Source organism: Corylus avellana, chromosome 4 (genome assembly GCF_965113065.1).
Source record: "Corylus avellana chromosome 4, dhCorAvel1.hap1.2, whole genome shotgun sequence".
In the NCBI taxonomy this organism is placed as follows: Eukaryota; Viridiplantae; Streptophyta; class Magnoliopsida; order Fagales; family Betulaceae; genus Corylus; species Corylus avellana.
Genome location: NC_142493.1, coordinates 21,861,014 through 21,882,529, shown reverse-complemented (window position 1 = coordinate 21,882,529; position 21,516 = coordinate 21,861,014). Strand labels below are relative to the sequence as shown.

The 21,516-nt window shown below is 38.8% G+C and overlaps 1 protein-coding gene across 2 annotated transcripts in view; it reads right to left on the bottom strand.

The window, feature by feature from the left end:
* The window catches only part of DET1 (light-mediated development protein 1 / deetiolated1 (DET1)), a 35,027-nt gene extending 14,988 nt beyond the window's left edge, over positions 1–20,039 (bottom strand). For both annotated transcript variants that reach the window (XM_059591610.2, XM_088516059.1), the window contains exons 1-6: positions 19,913–20,039; positions 19,169–19,229; positions 18,406–18,511; positions 16,614–17,041; positions 16,284–16,512; positions 9,449–9,622 (exon numbers count right to left, since the gene is read on the bottom strand). In XM_059591610.2, coding sequence (XP_059447593.2) covers positions 9,449–9,622; positions 16,284–16,512; positions 16,614–17,041; positions 18,406–18,477 — 903 coding nt within the window. In that variant the 5' untranslated portion in view covers positions 18,478–18,511; positions 19,169–19,229; positions 19,913–20,039. The remainder of the gene's footprint in view (positions 1–9,448; positions 9,623–16,283; positions 16,513–16,613; positions 17,042–18,405; positions 18,512–19,168; positions 19,230–19,912) is intronic.
* Between the last annotated feature and the right edge of the window lie 1,477 nt (positions 20,040–21,516).

Sequence of the window (21,516 nt, the reverse complement as noted above, 5' to 3'; positions counted from 1 at the left end):
TTTGGTGGGAGGGGTGTATAAAATTGTTTCTAAGGTGCTTGCCAATAGGATGAAAACTGTTTTGGGAAAGGTTATTTCCTATTCTCAAAATGCTTTTATCGGGGGTCGGCAAATCCTTGATTCCATTCTCATTGCCAATGAATGCGTGGATAGTCGCATGAAATCAGGATTGCCGGGTATTCTTTGTAAATTGGATTTGGAAAAGGCCTATGACCATGCCAATTGGGATTTTGTTTTGTATTTGCTGCATAGGTGTGGTTTTGGAGAGAGGTGGAGGGCGTGGATAGAGTGGTGTATTAAGTCGGTAAGATTCTCCATCCTTGTGAATGGTTCTCCGGAAGGCTTCTTCAATAGTTCGAGGGGAATCCGGCAAGGGGATCCTCTTTCTCCTTTGTTGTTTGTGCTAGTGATGGAGGCTTTGAGTAAAATGGTGAATACGACGGTAGAACAAGGCCTCTTGACTGGGTTCTCGGTGGGAAATAGGGTGTTATCGGAGCTGATGGTCTCCCACTCTTTATTTGCGGATGATACCTTGATATTTTGTGAAGCGTCCATTGAGCAAGTCCGGTATGTACGTCTCATCCTCTTATGTTTTGAAGCTGTATCGGGTTTGAGAGTGAATTTGGGAAAATCAAAGATTGTGGCTATTGGAGAGGTGGAGAATATGGGGGTTTTAGCTAGTATCCTTGGGTGTAGTGTTGCCGAGCTGCCTATGAAGTATTTGGGTCTCCCTCTTGGGGCGTCGTACAAGGATACGGTTATGTGGAATGAAGTGATTGAAAAGTTGGAGTGCCAGATGGCGGGTTGGAAGAGGATGTACCTCTCTAAAGGAGGTCGCCTAACTCTTATTAAGAGCACTTTGGATAATCTTCCGACTTACTTTTTGTCTCTGTTTCCGCTTCCTATAAGTGTAGCTAAAAGGATTGAGAAAGTCCAAAGAGATTTCTTGTGGGGAGGAATGGGTGAGGAGTCTAAGATGCATCTTGTAAGTTGGAATCAAGTGTGTCGTCCCCTTCGCTATGGTGGCCTTGGCATTCGGAAGTTACACCTTTTTAATCAAGCTCTCTTGGGAAAATGGCTTTGGAGATATGCGAATGAGAGTGAGGCTCTTTGGAGTAAGGTTATCAAAGCTAAATATGAAGACAAGGAAGGAGGGTGGTGCACTAAGGAGGTGTCGGGTGCCCATGGTGTGGGCCTATGGAAGCACATTCGTCAAGGTTGGAATCTTTTTGCCAAAGAGATTCGTTTCGAGGTGGGGGAGGGTTCGAAAGTTCGTTTTTGGCATGATATTTGGTGTGGGGAGAGTCCCTTGAAGCAAACTTTTCCGTCCTTATTTAATATCGCCAGACACAAAGAAGCTTGGGTGAAGGATAATTTTACTTGGAGGAGTGGGAGAGTTGAATGGAATGTCATTTTTGTTCGGCCCGTCCAAGATTGGGAGATGGATATGGTTTCTCCTTTCTTTGATCGGTTGTATTCTTGCAAGATTTCCATAGGAGTGGCAGATCGTATGTGCTGGATTTCATCTAAGAAAGGAAAGTTTGAGGTTAAGTCGCTCTACAAGGCTTTGTCCCAATCCAGTCAAGAGGTGTTTCCTTGGAAAAGCATTTGGCGCACTAAAGCTCCTATGCGAGTGGCTTTTTTTGGGTGGACAGCGGCTCTAGGCAAAATCTTGACACATGATAATTTGCGTAAGAGGAATATAGTGGTTATGGAGTGGTGTTGTATGTGCAAGAAGTCCGGAGAGACAGTCGATCATCTTCTTCTACATTGTGAGCTCGCTAGTGCTCTATGGCATTCGATTTTTAGTCGGTTTGGCTTGCATTGGGTCATGCCTTGCAGGGTGAGAGCTTTGTTCGAGAGTTGGTGGTCGGGAGGACGATCCCGGAGCGCAGTTGTGTGGAAGATGATCCCTCTGTGTCTTATGTGGTGTATATGGAATGAAAGAAATGTTAGATGTTTTGATAATTCCACTAGGACTATAGAGGAACTGACCCATTTTTTCCTCTTTACTCTTTACTCTTGGACGGCCGCTTGGCTAGTTCCTATAGAGATTAGCTTTTCTGATTTTCTTTTTCATTTCTCTCCCTCTTAGGCGCTCTCTTTTTATACCGCCCGTGTAAATGGGTTGCGCCCCTTTGCGCCTTTTCTTTATAATACATTTACTTATCAAAAAAAAAAAAAAATACAGACTATTTATGCTACCAGACTTGAAAAGAAAGACAGAAGAATGGGCGAGGAAAGAAAGGAAAATTGTCTCATTCCCGATGACGTGCTTCATACACTTACACAAGGTTAAGTAAGAAAAATTCTACTACCCATATGGAAAATACATTTATTACATAATAGGAATCAAATAACGTGTATCGTAACTTACCTTCCTCAACATGTTTTCTTCTTCAGGACTTCTCTTCTTCAATACATATTTCCCTTTCTTAGACAGTTAGACGTAAGTTTACTTTTCCAACACTCTGCCCTAAAGCTGAGGCAAAGATGTTTGGCATGCCCAGCTTTCTCAATGCCGAATTAAGAATGCTATTGGACACTCCTGTCAAAATATCCGCTAGTTGTTCCCTAGTCTTCACATAAGGTGAACAAATCAATCTTGCACGTAGTTTTTTCTTAATAAAATGTCTATCATTTCAACGTGGTTAGTTCAATCATGTTGAACAGGATTATGAGCAATATTAATGGCAGCCTTATTGTCGCAATATAATCTCATTGAATCCTTGTAATCATATGAGTTTTTTCAATAGAATCTTCGACCATAATAATTCACACATCCCGTAGGCCATGGCTCAAAATTCAGCTTCTGCACTAGATCTAGTAGCCACTGATTGTTTCTTACTACACCAAGTAACTAGATTTCCTCCCACAAAAGTGCAACATCCTAAAGTAGATCTTCGATCTGTGAAGGACCTCGCCCAATGAAGCATATGTATAAGCTTTTATATTCAGATGATCATGTTTGACGACCAACAACCCTTTACCCCATGAAGATCTCAAATATCAAAGTATTCGGTATGCTACTTCCATATGAGATTCCCGGGGTGAGTGCATAAACTGGCTCACTACACTAATTGCATAAACAATATCTGGACGAGTATGTGACAAATATATTAATATGCCAACTACTCGTTGATACCTACATTTATCCACTAGCGAACTTTCATCACTCTCCCCTACTTCTTGTTTTGCTCTAATGGTTGTCAACTGCTTTACATCCACGTATCCGTGTTTCCTTGAGTAGATCAAGCACATATTTTCATTGAGAGACAAATATACCATGTCCTGATCTAGTTACTTTGATGCCAAGAAAATATTTCAAACTTCCCAAAGTCATTGATTTCAAATTCATGGGTGAGATATTTCCTTAACTTTTGTATTTCTTCAATATCATTCCCAGTCAGAATTATGTCATCCACATACACAATCAAGGCAGTTACCTTCCCTTGTAAAGATCGTTTGATGAACAATGTGTGATCAGCTATAAAGATTGTTTGATGAATAATGCGAATAAAAAATTATTCAACAATTCAAATCAGTTGTAATTCGAGCAATGGAGAGCAATTAATTCGCAAGATTAGACACATGTAAAACAAAGGAAAGAGTCCTCAAGAGTAGCTAAATCGGCTAGGACCATGTCTAATGAAGCGGAAGTCACTAGTTCAAATCTCCCTCCCCCTCTTGTGCGGACATGTCAAAAAAAAAAAACAAAGAGACATTTTCCAGACATAAATGATAGGGATTTATGAGCTATTTTAACTTTTTCTTTGCCTGAACAAAGATGATATGAAGAGAACATAGATGATAACCTAGTCATATGGTCCAATGCCCCAAATCAATTATCCACGGCTCATCAGAATTGTCTATATTCCCAATGGAAGTTACATTTAGGGATGAAGCTAAATTACCTGAATGTGCCAAGGAGGAAGATGCATTAGTAGGTGGTTCTAGGTTTTTTTCTTTCTTTTTTTTTCTTTTTTTTCTAATTAAAAAAGGTAGGCAGGAAAGACTAACTGTAGCTATTCTACTTGAGTGTAACCATAGTAGCACCTGCTCATTGGGAGCCACACAAAAAGGGCCTAGACGGTAATTACCGCAGGCACTCTCTCAAGTCCGACTGAGCAATAGCATGACTCAATCCTATCAAAGCATTAGTGAGACTCAAGGCGGTTTAATACTAATAGAATTAAAGATTCCCATTTCAAGAGTCAAACTCTCACCCTACTACATGCCCAACCACTTGGAGGATTTCCTCGAGGCCAATGAACCACCACAACTGATGGTTGTGGTTCTAATTGAGACATCAGTTGACAAAGGGTTTCCAATTCTTCCTTGCCAAGAGACCCACTCTTAGGAGTAGGAGAGCTTGAAGTAGGTGTTTGACAAAAGGTTGATGAATGATTAACTTGAGGATGAGTACTTCCACCAACACGACCTCCTCTACCTCTAGTAGGGCAACCATGGAGTCACCAAGAAGTCTCTCTAGTATGGCATGATTTATGGCAGTGATCACAAAACAGCTTGACCTTCTTTGCTTTCCCACTATCACAACTCTTAAAATCTCCATTTCCTGTGCGATGAGATGTGGTCACCAAGGCTGATTGTTCTTGGGAAGAAGAGTGGGCATGGTACCTCTGCAACTCTCATCATTCTGAACATAGGCAAATGCCTCTTGAAGAGATGGAAGAGGCTCCTTTCCCAATATCTGAACTCAAACCTGATCATATTCAAAATTCAACCCTGCTACAAACTCATAGATATGACCTTCATCCATTTTCTGAATTTTCATAGCATCGGCGACACATGCAGTCTGGAAGTTCTGGTAATGATCTAGTTCCTGCCACAGTACATGAAGCTGAGGAAAATAGGTTGCAACATACCCCTCCCCTTGAGTTGTTCTGTGAATCCGACGTTTCAATTTGTTGATATGTGCTGCATTTCCCATTTGGGAATAGTTTTGGGCCGCTGCATTCCAAATTTCTTTAACTGTACGGAGAAACAAGTATCCCTGAATGATGTCCGGTTGCACTGAATGCAACAACCATGACATAATGGTAGAATTTTATGCTTCCCATTTGTCATAAGCCAAGTCGTCTAAACTTTGGTTCTTCAATTTTTCCATTCAAGTTCCCCATTTTCCCTCCGCTCTTAATATACAAAAGAGCAAATTGTGACCAAGCGAGATAGTTGAGCCCATCCAATTTCACAGTTGTGATTTGGAGAGTTGGGTTTTCACTATAGGAGGTCACCTGACTCTACACCTTTCTCATGAATTTCTAGAGTATGATTTGTCTTCGAAATTTTTAAATCAAATATCCAACCAAACAAATTGCTCCACTACACATCTGGGCTTAGCAAATTATTTAAGTTAAACAGCACATACCAAGTAATCAAAAATACAGTAGCATCTTTTTTCTTTTTTCTTTTCTCTTTTCTTTTTTTTTTTCCCCTGCGCTACACGACCTGTCGTTTAGGAAGACTTGCCTGTTATGAGCTTCTAATTGACCGACTTGTTGTTCAGTCCTAGCTAAACGACATGTCGTTTTCTCCATGCCTATACGACTCATTCTGTTGTTCACAAAACGACCTGTCGTTTTGTATTTCTTCCACCACCATTGCACAAGGCCACCACCAAAAAAACTCATCACTACATCAGAAAGTCAGGTTCTTGTCAAAGATTTTTTTTTTGATAAGTAATGTTGTGTAAATCAAAAAACGCAGAGAGGCGCAACCCTAGCAAACAGGAAGTATACAAGAGAACGCCTAAGACTAGGGAGAAAATAGAGTAAGAAAATCTGAATAGCTAATAACTAAAGGAGCTAAATAAGCAGAAGTCCAAGAGAAGAGGGAAAGAAAGAAATAGGACTTGAGCTCCTCCAAAGTCCTCTAAAGATTATCGAAATTCCTATTGTTTCTTTCCCTCCATATGCGCCACATAAGGCAAAGAGGCACCATCTTCCAGGCAACCGCACTCCTTGAATTACCCCCAAACCACCAGCAGGCCTTTAAACCCACCACACTATTAGGCATAACCCAAGAAAGCCCAAATCGACTCAATATTGTGATCCATAAGGCTCGAGCCACCTCGCAGTGGAGGAGAAGATGATCAATCGATTCCCCATCCAATTTACAAAGGCAGCACCGATTAACCACGATGACTTGTCTTCTCCTAAGGTTATCCAATGTTAGAATCTTCCCCAAAGAAGCCGACCAAACAAAGAAGGCAACTTTGGGGGGAGCCTTAGTCCGCCAGATGCTCTTCCAAGGGAAAGAGGGATTGTCTTTGTATGTGATGATCTTGTAAAAAGATCTAACATCGAAAATCCCTTTGCGGGACAAGGTCCACCAAAGCTTATCTTCCCCTTCTCTTCTTACTCTAAGCGAATAATGCGAAGAATAGGAGGAGGCCAGCGTATCCACTTCCCAATTATGAATCAACTGAACAAAACTAATATTCCATTGAAGGGTGCCACTCGAAAGATCCACATTAGTAGCCACAATCGCATCCTTCACAGTGGCAATGCTAAAAAGAGCAGGAAAAGCTACCTTGAGACTAGCTTCGCCGCACCACACATCATTTTTGAATCTGATCTTCAAACCGTCTCCCGAATCAAATCTAGTATGACTCGAAAAGAATCTCTAGCCCCTTGTAATATACTTCCAGAGGCCCACCCCATACGTCCCTGGGGGGTCGATAGAACACCACCCACCCCAACTGCAACCATATTTGGCATCCATAACGGCTTTCCACCAAGCCTCACTTTCATTCGCATAACACCACAACCATTTCCCTAGAAGGGCTTGGTTGAACGAACGCAAATTGCAAATCCCTAGGCTCCCTCGGAGATAGGAGAGCAAACTTTGGACCACTTAACCAAATGATATTTAAATTCTTCACCTAATCCACCCCATAGGAAATCACATTGAAACTTCTCGATACGATTTGCCACTGCGACGGGGATGGGGAAAAGAGACAAAAAGCATGTAGGTAAGTTGGAAAGAGTGCTTTTGATAAGGGTAACCCTACCACCCTTAGACAAATATATTATTTTCCAACTAGCCAACAGACGCTCAACTTTTTCCACAATGCCGTCCCATGTTACCTTAGCCTTAAAATGAGCCCCAAGGGGAAGGCCAAGATACTTCAAAGGAAGAGATGACGTCACACATCCTAGAGTTCCAGCCAGTTCAACCGCATTATCCACATTGCCCACTGGGACCAAAGCCGACTTGGTCATATTCACCTTTAAACCCGAGACGACTTCGAAGCAAACAAGCAACGCTCATAGGGAGAACATATGGTCAACATTAGCCCCACAAAAAACCAAATATCGTCCGCAAAAAGTAAGTGAGAAATGTTAATTGTCTCAAAAGGTCTTGACCCCACCGTGAAACATGAGAGCAAACCGTGATGTTTGGTAGCAGAAATCATTCTACTAAAAGCTTCCATAACAATGATGAACAAAAAAGAGGACAAAGGATCTCCCCGTCTAACCCCACAAGAGCTGCCATAGAATCCGGAAGAAGAGCCATTAATCAATACGGAAAAGCGCATCGATGAGATGCAATGAGCTATCCAAGAGCACCATTTCTCCCCAAACCCAAATCTTTTAAGCAAATAAAGCAAGAACTTCCAGTTGATGTGTTCATAGGCTTTCTCCATGTCCAACTTACAAAGCACCCCTGGGTCACCAGACTTGATGCGGCTATCCAAGCATTCTAAAGATGAATCCAAATCAAACCACCAAGTCTCCTCAACCACATACAATCCCCTTCAAGCACTCATGTCAATCAAGAATAAGAAGCTTCAATTGGTGCAAGTCCTCCTATGACGCCAATGGCACAGAATCACCCAAGATGCTCCACACTTTGCAAAAGAATCTCAAAAATGGATTTTCTATGACAACAAGCATAGACCCAAGGCCAATCTGGTCTTCTGTGCTTTGGCGGCATAGTCACCAACCAAAAACAACCCAGAAAACCAACTACAATTGCTTTGATACCAAGTGGAAAAGAAAGACAAATAAAATGGGAGAGGAAAGAAGGGAAAATTGTCTTATTCCAGATGATGTGCTTTCTAAACTTACACAACCTTTAATAAAAAATTCTACAACCTATTATGAAAAATACATTTATTACATAATAGAAATCAAATAGTGCATATGGAAACTTTCATTCCTCAATGCATTTCTTCTTCAGCACTTCTCTTCTTCAATACATATTTTCCTTTCTTAGACGTAAATTTACTTTTCCAACAACCAGAATGACACATTAATAGACCTTGAACATCATACCATACCCTTGTCTTCCCTTCAAAATGACTTTTCTTAAGATCTTTTAACTATCAACACAATTGTCTACATCATGCCCCCTCGCCTCACACTATCTCAGTGTTATTTAACCAGTCAATTAAAGAAGAAAAAAGGTGGGTTGAGTAAGTGGGCTAATCCATTTGGGCCAGCCCAATACAGTGGACCCATTGGGTCTGTATAGAGTGGGCTCATTGATTTGAAAAAAAAAAAAAAAAAAAAAAAAAGGAAAAGGCGGTGCACCTGGCAATTCAAACCCAAAGTTTCAGCACTAGTCTGCACGCCACATACACAAGTGGCTATTGCTCCTTGTGAAAACATAATGATTTATTTAATAACACCCTCAAATCCTTATCTCCTCAGTTTGTTTTTTTTCTTCTTTTTTCCCTACAATGTTGTATTTTGGCTTGCTCTTGTGGCATTGCAAGGTTAGATCTGTCTCTAAATCTGGTTGGAACCAGCTGGCTTTTCCTCTTATTTCTCTCAAATGCAATCATATGGCCTCTTTCGATAGCATCCCTTTGACTCCCATAGTCGGCCTAATAGCAAATGGAATGCATTCAAAAGAAGACTGTCACATCAGAATTTGTCATGATAGTTTTTGCCAATTGAGAACACAACCCAACATTTATGAGAAATCTTTGTACATTTCCTTATCAGACCAACCCACATGGTAAGGTTTAGAATGACTTCCAGCCTCAAAGTTAGTGACAAGCTGTTGAAAAACAAGAATATCACTACTTTCAAAATCAATGATGAAGGGAGAAATGACTGAATTTGCCAGCAGGGCCACTATTCCTGATAAGGAATAGGGTACGGAAGACTTTGTTATCTTTGCCTTTCACCTTTCCTTGGAATTTTTTATGTGTGAGGTTCAAGAAGTTGATCCTCAATTGATTTGAGTTTAAAATCACATACTTTTCTTATCAGATACAGCAAGATATCCAACATTATAAATATATGAAAGATACTGCTATGACTGGGTGGTGAAATGCAAGGAAGTAGAAATAAAGAAGATTTTTAAAATAACCTGTCCTGTTCACAGACAACTGAAACAATGCATGCGATGAGATAATTCACATAAAATATTCTTAGATTAAAAGTAAAATAGAAAGGAGAGTCAAAAAACCAACCAAGCTCTGATCTTTTTCTTCATTCCATATTCCTCGGAATATGAATGAAAGAAGGCGTTGTTTGATGCCACTCAGAAAAGAATCTTCTAGACTAGGCTGGCTGTGATGTAAACCATTCTGAGCATGATTCTCAGGCAACTGAGGGAGTTTACTTTTATCAGGTAATGCCATGCACTGCCATCAATAGCTGAATTGTCAGTTCAGAGCTCCATACATAACACGTGAGGAAAAGTTCTTATTCACCAAACTGCGTTGATTGAAATGATAACAATATGGAGGAGAATGCTCAGTAATTAGTAAAATCTGATGAAGCATAAATAATTATGATATAAAACTTAATCCAAAGCAGAAAAGACAACAATCGAATCACCCCAAAGACTATAGAAATAAAATGCAAAGAAATATGAAGGCCATCACACCAAGCAAAAAGAAAAGAATAAAAGGGCAAAAACTAGAATAAAGATATATACTCAGGAAAGTTAAAATGCTGCAACTTCAAATAAGCACATAGCTAGCACAAAGTAAGAAATCATCATGCACAAGCGATTTGATTATTAACAATTTTCAGCCGTAATTTTAAAGTACCCATACACAAAAGAGCAGTGACTTTGATGGCCACTTGGAACTTTAAGTGGTAAGAGTTTCCCTAACACTAACCATTGATTTCAACTGCTGAGCAATGTGCACAGGAATGGTGGGACTAGGATGAGAAGCAAGATTATAGTTCTAAGTTTCACGAAAGAGATGTGTTGGTATAAGTAACATTTCAAATTGCCTAGACACACAAAAAGGGGGGGGGGAAGTTAAAGATCTACAGAGACGTAAAAATAAAATCAATCAATAATATTCACATTGGACACTGATAGACCCACCAAGACACGATAGAACAGCACTGAGAACTAAAACATAATAAAATGGCACTGAGAACTGAAGACATAATATATAAAAATACGACCTCTTGTGCAAAGGTATCGTTCTCTCTCTCTCTCTCCAAATTATCTCTACATGCTCCACAAAAAGTAACAGCTCATTCTTTAAATGAGTATCACATGACCACTTGAATAAACAGTGTTGTGACAAATTGATATTTGGAACACAAAGACACATAAACGAGCAAAATAAAATTAGTCAATCACACAAGATACCAATATTTACATGGTTCAGTGTCCAGCCTACATCAACAGGAGGAGAAAATTTACATAAATTCACTAACAAAAGATGGAATACAAAATAGTGGTGAAGTAAAAACACTCAAATTCAAAAGCACGATACACCCAAAACCTCACACCCCCACAAAGGAACTTTTACAAAAGAGAAATTCTTCTCTAGTTCTCTTGGTGTGGTTGCCCCAAAAACTACTTTTATGGGAGTAGCCACTATGGATTAAAGTCGTATGTGAGCTTATTCTGAAGCCACTGCATATTTAGAAACAATACTTATTTTAGGCTTTCAAATTCCTATTCCTTGTTGGACAATGAATACTAATTTACTGGTGTCTCTAATTCTTATTCTTTGCTGGGCAAAGAATACTAGATGAGGAAAATACTTTCCTTCCATGCTAAGAAGACTATAAATAAGTAATTTGTCCAAAATAGGAATTGGAGACAACTTTCAATAGATCTCCACCTTGATTCAAATTCCATCAAAAATTCAATCTTTGTTGTGATAGCTCCATCTTGACTTGAATTTGGTCAAGCTTAACAACACAAAATCATCATTGAGACACTCGTCCAAAAACATGTCAGGCAAAAGAATTTCTCTATGGTGTACCACTATTCAATCCAAGCCACATTCAATATTTCTCCACCTTGGCTTGAATTGGTTTATAGGTGTCTTCTCCAAGTCCAAATCAAAGCAAATAATTGCACAACCATCAATCTAAATGCTATTGAAACAACTTGAAAGCAAAATTGTAATAGCCCCAAATTCAAGAGTGTCACGTGTACAAGATTTGAATTTGCTTGAATTGGTTTATAGGTGTCTTCTCTAAATCCAAATCAAAGCAAATACTTGCACAACCACATATTAGAAGGCTATTGAAATAACCAACCACTTGATCAAACAACTTGAAAATGAAACTAAAATAGCCCCAAATTCAAGATGTCACATGTACAAGAGTTACACCAATTTCACCAAAAACAAACTCTTTCCAAGAGTCAATCACTCTTAATGAAGCCATACCAAACGCATCAAGACTAGACACGTACCCCATATTGAAGCAGAATTTGGCTTTGATACCAGTTTGCCATGAGAAATTAATATTTGGATTGTAAAAAAAGTAGGACATAGTAGAATAGAATAATTTAATCATACAAGACACCAACATTTACGTGGTTCAGCTAGTCAAGCCTACATCCATGAACAAAGACAATAGAGGAGAAATTTACTAACAGAAGATGGAGTGCAAAATAGTGGTGAAGAAAAACCACTCAAACCCAAAAGCCCAATAGACCTAAAGCCTCGCACCCTCACAAAAGAGAACTTTTACAAAAAAAAAAAAAAAAAAAAAATATAAGATTGAGGAGTGTGTGGGACAATATACTATTGCTTGTGTTTTGTGGACTGTCGATGATAACTTTGTTTGGGCATTTGGGGGAGTATATAGTCTGAATGATGATGTGGAAAGGAGGGTGCTATGGGATAAGTTGGCTGGCTTGATGAGCTGGTGGGAGGTGCCATGGTGCATTGGGGGATATTTTAACGTGGTTCGGTTTCCGAGTGAGGGGTCCAGGGAATCGAAGTATTTAGTAGCTATGGCGGAGTATTCGGAGTTCATTTTTGTGCAGGGTTTGGTGGATATGCCGCTTGTAGGTCCAATGGTCAGGAAGACCAAATATGGTCGACAATTGACCGATTTCTACTCTCTCCGGAGTGGAAAGAACATTACCCAAATGTGACACTAAGGCGATTGCCACGTCTACTGTCCGATCATTTTCCTTTGATGTTGGATTGTGGGGCGCCTAGAGGAATTCTTATATCCTCATGTTTTTGATTATGAAATGCGTATTATCGTCTTCCCACAGGAAGAGTGTGGTATAGTGGAAGATGAAGTTGAAATCTAAGGTGGATAGGGCCTTGCAAAAAATTTTGGAAGGTTTGGAGTTTTGGGCTGCATTCCAAAATTTGGGCCGACCCGTAAGCCCGTCTTTGTTGGGCGGTATAAAGGGAGGAAGCTTTGGGCCACTAAGTGTAAGCCCAGGACCAAGTCACACTTTAAATCTAAACCCAATCCGGGTTTGGGTATGAGGTGAAACCTGCATCCATGATGGGTATGGATGCCGGTCCTATTTTACTGGGTAGGGTTTCTAGCCATCCCAATCTGAGTTTTGATCCATCGGAGAAGTCGCTGGAGGTGGTCCTGGCTACGGAGATCGCGTCTACCGTAGTCCAGCATGATGAGAAATCTACGGCATCCGCGAGGATTGATGATTGGCACTTAGGGCCTCCTTTAGCAAGGTCTGTTGTTACCATGCTCCCATCGTTTGTTCAACATGCTTCGCCAGAGGTGGTTCTGCTTCCGACAAACATGTCTAAAGATGTTTGTCTAGTTGGATTTGGTCTGGTGTGCCTAGCTGAAGTCAATTGCTCCTTTTTGTTCCCTCCAAGGCCGGAAGTCTCGTTGGTAGTAGCCTAGATTTCGCCGGAGGCTACTCAATTTTCACCAGTTGTTTTGGAATCCCCATTGTTACCTACACCTTTTTTTTGATAAGTAAGTAGTTGACTTTATTAAAAGCGTAGGCGCCCCGGAGTACACTGGAAGTATACAAGGAGGATCACCTAACTAGAAAGGGAAAAACGTACAAGGAAATCATTATAGCTAATCGAAACCGGAAAAACAAACGCTACAGTCCAAAGATACAGAGTATGAAAACAATAGGATAAAAAGTCCTCGAAAGACCTCTCCACATCCTCGAAGCACCTATTATTTCTCTCTCTCCATAAACACCAAAAAAAGCAAGTAGGCACCATCTTCCAGACTGTAGCACTCCCCCCCCTTCCTGCAGACCACCAACAAGCTAGCAACTCGAAAACCCGACCAGGCATCACCCATGATAACCCAAAACGGCCAAAAAAGGCACTCCACAAAGCAGACGCCACCTCACAATGAATAAGAAGATGATCCACCGTCTCCTCACTCTTCTTACACATCCAACATCTGTTTACCACAATCACATTTCTCTTTCTGAGGTTATCTAAGGTCAGAATTTTCCCCCAAGCCGCCGACCACGCAAAAAAAGCTGCCCTTGGAGGAGCTTGTGTCCGCCACACACTCTTCCAGGGGAACCTCCTCCCTTCCGAGCATGCCAAGGATAGAAAGAGAGACTTGACCTTGAAAGTACCTCTTTTGGAAGGGTTCCACCATAATCTATCTTCCGACCCTCTTCTCACTCCTGTAGAATGTAACACCTGGAAAAAAGAGGCAAAGGCCTCCACCTCCCAATCGTGAGCCGCCCTCAAGAAACTCACGTTCCACTGGTTGGATCCCCTTAGCATTTCCACGTTATCCGCAACTGAGGCCTCCTTTGCACAAGCAATACTATAAAGGATCGGAAAAGCTATCTTGAGAGCTGAATCTCCACACCACCAATCATGCCAAAAGCTAATCCTAGACCCATCCCCCACCACAAATCTCGTAAAGCCTTTGAAAGTTTCCCACCCTTTCCTAATATTCTTCCATAACCCTACCCCAAGCGTGCCTCCAGGCTCAACTGAACACCATCCTCCCCATAAACTTCCAAACTTCGCATCTATCACAACTCTCCACCAAGCATCTCTTTCCGACCCATAACGCCACAACCATTTCCCTAAAAGAGCGCGGTTGAAGACCAATAAATTCCTGATCCCCAACCCTCCCTCCTTGATCGGAGTGCAAACCTGCGACCACTTCACCAAGTGGTATTTGAACTCTTCGCCTATCCTAAACCCTATAAGTGCTACAACTGAAAGTTGAAGGACAATCGGTTTTCAAAGATGGATGATAGCTTGATCGCTGAGGTAGTGTCAGTGATTAGTGCTCCGCCTGTTGTTCCTTTGGGTTTCAACTTGAGCTCGCACTCTTCGCCGTCTATTAAGATCATGGCCCAAACCTCATCGGAGGTTACCCACGGCCCGACGAACGCGAGTATTGTTGTCCGAAAAACCTCTTCAGTGAGGGGTATTCTCCAAAGGGGGTTTCTAAGGTCAAGTTCCTCTGTTGAGGCTTGTGGTTGTTCGCCTAGGCCGGTCTATTCTCAGCCCTCGCCGGAAGTGATGGATAAGGGAGATGTTTTCAATCCGACAGTGCCGGTTTTGTTGTTAGCACTAGTTGTGAGGGATGATGGGGAGGATGGGGATTTCCCCCAACCTCGGGAGACTTTTCCTCTTTGTCACTCCTACAGATTGGGCTCTATTTTGTATTGAGAATATTTGTCCTGTGGTGGGACTTTTGTGTGAGGGGAATAAAGATCAGAATTTCCCCCCTGTCACAGGTCATAGCCATTGAAGATCATATTCAGGAGATTAAGGGTGTTTGCTCTAATCCTACAGGTAGAAGGGAGCTACTAAACCTAGAATGCTGCATAAACTATGATACTACAAGAGCGTCCTCTAGGTGTGGGAAAGGCAAGGCTCATGTTTTTTAGCGTTGAATGCTTCGTGCATGTTTCGGGTTTGAGGGATTGGTGTTTGTGGGTTTCGGGTTTTAGAGCTTTGGTATTTAGTGGGATTTTTTTTGGGTGGGTTTTTTTGGTTTAGGTTGTTGGGTCTTTCTTGTGCTCGCTTTAGTTGGGTGTTTCCTATTGTATACTGCCAATGTACTTAGAAGCGCCTTACGCTTTTTACTCATCAAAAAAATAAAAGATTTGAGTTAATTTCTCTAATTACTCAAATAATAAATCGCAACCATATTAAACAACTAATAATTAGTATAAATTTACAAAAAAAAAAAAAAAAATCAAGAGAATTACTTTATATATAGAATGAATAAGTTAATTGAGTAGCTCGTGAACAAGCTCAAGCTTGTCTTGCGTTCGAAAAAAAATTAAATGAACCAAGATTGAACATTCAATACTTGGCTTGGCTCGATTACAGCCCTAGTAAATGCCAACAAAACCACTTCCTTTATTTTTTTTTATTTTTTATTATTAAGTAAAAACTACTTTTATAGGAGTTGCCACCTTGGTTAAAACCCTATTTGAGCTTATCTTCGAAGCCACTAAACCTTTAGAAACAATACTTATTTATAGGCTTCAAACTCCTCGTCCAAATACAAATTAGACAAGGAAATTACGCTAAGAAGACTATAAATGTCCAAATACAAATTAGACGAGGAAATTACACTAAGAAGACTATAAATAAGTATTTTCTTCAAAATAGGAATTAAGAAGACTGGAAATAAGTATTTTCTTCAAAATAAGAACTTGAGACAACTCTCAACAAACAGATAACTATCTTTTATGAAGAGCTAACAAAATAAACCATTTAAGGACATTCCATGATCATTATCTTAAATATATCAATCGATTTTGCATCCTTGCCAATCTCTAACAACAATGTTAAGAAACTTTGGCATAAAGATTGAGCAAACAAAACCTTTTTTTCCTACTTCTTTACTCAAAGATAACACACCACTTTGTTCTGTTGGTCTATCCTATTAGACAAAACCCTAAGTAGTAATTTTTTTTTTTTTCTATTTTATTCCACAAGCAGCTAAGCTGACATAGAGGTTTTCCCCTGTCTACCCTACCAAAGATAATGTTTTTCCAATATTTGAAGTGTGAAGCCAAAGCTAATCTGTAACATGCCAGTTGAACTTTAGTGGAGTCACATCAAAATCTTAAAAATAAATGCCACTTGCCTGAGCATTTGAATTGAGAAAAAGTTCATCATCTTCATGACAAAATGCCCCAATAGCCCGTACATCCACAAGGTTCCCAGAGTCCCTAATTTGGAGAATGTGTATTGCTTGATTGCGAAGTGACACAATTGCCAATAAATCATCGTACAAGAAGACACCAACGTTATGGGTCAGATTAACAAAGTCATTGTTGAAGACCTTCTCATCCAGTATGACTCCATCTCCCAATCTAATTATATCAGAAAACATAGAATAAAACTTAGGGCATAGCACAACCCCCACAAGTGAATCAAAACTTCAACATATATTTGAGAAACCAAGAACACATACCTCAATAGATGGAATGTCATCTTTTCTATAAATGGGACTCCCTGAATAGCTCCTCCAGTTGCAGGTGCTTCAGGAACTGGTGCAGTAGAAGTAGCAAATATTCCATATTGGTTACTCTCCATGTAAAGGAAGAAGTCTTTGCATATTTGCTCATTGCAGGAAGCAAGTGATACACAATATAACTGTGTGAAGAAGCTTTCAAATCTCTTTGATTTTGGAGGGAGATCATGAGCATCACAATCTTCTTCTTTGCACGAGAAAGAAAGCCATGTTGGTCTGTAAACAATCAGATCCTGATGATTTCTGCTGAAACTTATAAGATATTGACCATCATCAGTAAATTTGCGGAATAAATGGTCTGGGCACTCAACATCATATATGGTACAACTTGGGACTAAATTCTCATAAAACCGCCTAGCACAATGAACCTGCAAGCAAAACATAATGATTTGGGGTTTTAGCAGTATAATTTTAATGATTTTACAGCAAGCTTTTCATTATTTACTAAAAATTAAAATCTACAATATGATAAAACCATATAAGTTTCTGCCCTGAGATGCAGGATTGTAAGAAAAAAAATTCTTGGCCACTAATATTTTAGTCTTCAATTGTAATTATTGTATATTATGGTTAATAAATGTATAATAGATAAGGAGACATCAAATACAAGAAAAGAGGAGGAATTCTTCAAGAAGAAAAAACAAATGTTGTCTATGAGCTTGATATATATTGTTGGCCCATTTCCTAATAGCTGAAGGTTTTGATAGGATGCTTTAACATGGTATTAGAGCTCGGTTTGTTTGTTTTTGGACTCAACGTGCCAGGCAAAATTGTATTTGTTTCGGCTAGATTACTTGGGCTAGTTTATGGATGTTGTCTAATGCTTCAGCTAGGTTCTAATTCTGTTAGGCTTGGAGGTGAGATGATAGGTTTTTTTTTTCTTATATAAGTATATAAGCAAAGGTCAATTGGAGGTGAGATGATAGTATCCAAGCCTTCTTTGTGTATGAAGTTCTAAGTTCAAGCATTGGAAAACCCTATTTGTTAGTTTCATCTATTCTGCACATGGAAGTCATGCAGTTAGTTCAGTGTTATTGAGCAGGCATAAATGTGAGAAGTGTCAATGTTGCTGTGTCTAAGAGCTTGACATGCATTGTTGGCCCATTTCGTAATAGCTTAAGCCTTTAGGATTGATGGTTACTAACTATTAAGACATCGAAAGATCCAAAATACCATGTCAAGACAAGCAAACATTTTGATTCAAAGAGACACAAGGAAAACTGAGTGTGAAAACACACATCTAAAGGAAAAGACAACAAGTTCACAGCAGATAATGTTCAATCCTTCATTATGCAGCTCAATCATTAAGAAGAGACTTCATGCTTTGGGCTTTGATGCCTTGTGGGTGTTGGGTTGGCGGGCGTTTTGAGTTGGTTGGGTTGTGGGTGCTTTTAATGTTTCATGGGCTTTGGGCTTGTGAGTGCCCCTGTGTATACGGTCAGTGTACCTAGGAGCGCCTTACGCTTTTTTAATAAAGTTTTTCATTACTTATCAAAAAAAATCATTAAGCAAAGACTTCAACTAGTCAATAATAATTATTTTTTTATAAATAAATAATTTCATTGAAAAGCGCAGAGAGGGCACGACCATAGTACACATGATGTATACTAGCAAAGGCTTAAAGTAGTCAATAATAATAAGCAAACATTAAGGACCAAGATGATCAAAGTAGGAGAAGTTGGCAAAATTAAATGATACAAAATAACAAATGGCCAGAGTAAGAAGAAGATACACTAGTTCCAGGAGCAGGAGTGTAGATTTGGCGCTGAAAAACCCTTGCAACGATGTTGTTGCTTCTAAACATTACTACAGATGCACAAATTCAATTGATATCCCCCCTGGAAACGAGGATATGAAAGTGGATATAAGTTAACCATCAATATGAAGCATCATTTGAAAAGTAGCTATGGATAACCAAGACCTACTGCATACATGTATTTCCTTTTTAAGGATTGAACTCGATTTTGCATATAAGTTAACGATCTATATGAAGCATCATTTGAAAAGTAGCTATGGATAACCAAGACCTACTGCATACATGTATTTCCTTTTTAAGGATTGAACTCGATTTTGCATATAAGTTAACCATCTATATGAAGCATCATTTGAAAAGTAGCTATGGATAACCAAGACCTACTGTATACATGTATTTTCTTTTTAAGGATTGAACTCGATTTTGCAGTCTAATTATTTCATTAGAGAAGAGCAATGATTCAAATGGATTTTGTCAAATATGATATGATAGCAGGATGCAGCATAATATGAATCAGGAAACCAACATTCAGTTGATCCATAGCATGAAAGAAATATCGTAGGTGGTCCAATTCTTGAACTAAACACAAAAACTATTTTAAGCCACTTAACGGTATATACTATAAATATTATAAAAAAATTTGTAAGTAATTTGTAGGAATCCAATTCCTACAAAAACTAGACTGACAGCAGTAGAGCCTGACAATCAGCCAAACGATGGTTCCATTTATATTTAGACATACCACGTGTTTGACTTTGCTTTTTCTTCAGTGCATAAGAGAACTTCTTGATTGTTGCTGCCATCTGGATCAAAATAAATAAACATGTAAAGCAAGGGAATTCAATAGCAGTCCAGTGCAATTAACTACTAACCCCATTAAAAAAACACACACACAATTTACAACAACAAAAAAAAAAAGAAAAAAAAACAAATATATCAGGATTTACATTAAAAAAAAAAAGGGAGGCCACAAAAGCTTAACCCAGAAGTGCAACGGGACCAAAAACCCAGTTTTTTTTTTATTTTCCATTTTTTTTAATGAGGGTATAGAATAGAATTACAAACATTGAAATCTGTCAAGAAAGAGAGTTGATCTCTCCAGCATACCTATTCTTGCTTTCAAAATTATCTTACTTTTTCATTTTCTATTCTCAAATTTCAAGTAGCTCCAAGAATCGCAACAAATTCGTATTGTTATACAAAAAAACAAATGAGTAAAAACCCAATATGGATACCAAACGGTACTGATAGAGCAAAGGAAAATGAAAGAAAAGTGTTACATGCATGAAGAGTTCCAACATAATGACATTGCCTTTCATGCATATATATATATATATATGTCATAAAATGACAAAAGGGTCTACGGTCTAATCCTCGGCCGACCGACCGGCCATGACAAGGCAGCATAAGAGTTATTGTGCGAGAGAGAGAGAGAGAGAGAGGGAAAGAGAGAGAGAGAGAGAGAGAGAGATAGAGAGCTCCTTACCCGTCGGAGGCAGTTGAGAAACTGTTCGAGAATGGAGCTGAGCAGCAGGACAAAGGAAAAAAAGTAACAGGGACGAGGTGGTTCTTTAGCAACTGCAGAGTGCAAAGACCACAGGGTGGGCGAGTGACGTGGCACTGTGGGAGCCCCAATTCTTGTTGCTCTAAAAGAAAAACAATTTAAAGGAAAAAAAAAAAAAAGTGAAAGGTTGATTTACTCTCTCAAACAAAAAAAAAAAAATTGTCAACATCCTCTATAATAATGAAATTGCCCTTAATAAAATAAAATAAAATATTATAAAAATTCTTTTAAAACTAATTTAAAACAAAAAAAATAGGGAGCGACTCTTGGATTGGTTCGACCACCTCCTAATTTTTTTTATTTATTTTTTAACCATTTGCCTTGTTTTCTATAAAGTGATTAAAATTTGTTTAGGTATAAAACATTATTTTTGTTCACTATTCCTTTCTTCAAACTCCTATCCTCTAGTGAATACCACGTCACATCACACCTCAAACATGGTACTTTCTCTAGCTAGTACCAAGCGACATCCCAGCTGCCAAGAGTGTACAAGCAAATAGTTTTTTTTTTTTTTCTTTTTTTACCTTTTTAAAGGAAAAGAAGCAAACAGTTATTAACCACCTAATAATAGCGTAACTGCTTTTATTATATATATAATAACAACATACAAAATGCGTCGTTTTAGTACGTTTAATATAGGGTTTTCGTTTTGAGTTTAATAAAATTGATCTTAATTCATTAAAATAATTTATTTCTTGAAACCTTTATTATTATTATTATTATTATTATTGAGCTTTGTTATATTTTGAAGGCTCCTAATTATTTTTAAAATGCCCAAAATCATGTAAAATAGGCACTAAAAATGAGTAATTCTATTTTTTTTTTTTTTTTGTATCATTTCAAAAATGGGATAGCTTTTAAAATTACTATTTGATCAATCCAATAATGATAAATTACATACACAATGGTGATTTTAAAATACACATCATTATTGGAGGGACACAAGAGTGACACAATAAGGACTTGTAGCATTACTTCCTAAAAAGAGGCTAAAAGAAGGCCCAAAAGGTCAATTTCTAAAAAATAGTTATGTGGTGTGATTATGAGTTTGAATAATCGTTAACCAGCAATTATAATGCTACATCAGCATTATAAGACAATTATAAAATAAAAATGTAATATATAACATTACTCTTGTATGAAATGAGTTCATAACATGTCTAGATTTAGATCCAAGTAAAATTCTTTGTTTGAATATCTAGACGGGCGAATACTATACTTGGAAATATGTTAAGGATGTAATGTACAAAATGTTCGAAATTTTTTGTATGTATGTGTGTGTTTGATCCGTTTGGTGGGGGCAGTGACGGATAAGGGGGTGCTGGCAGGGATCATTGCCCATTGGCCCCCCTCAAAAACTATGAGAAGCCCATGCGCAGCCCTTCCAATAATTGAAAAATATATAGAGCTGGCTCCCTAATTGAAAAACAATATATATATATATGACCCCCCAATAAGAGCATTACCAAATTTTAGTTAAATTAGGTGTGCATTACCAAATTTTGACAAACTAAGCAAGTAATGTT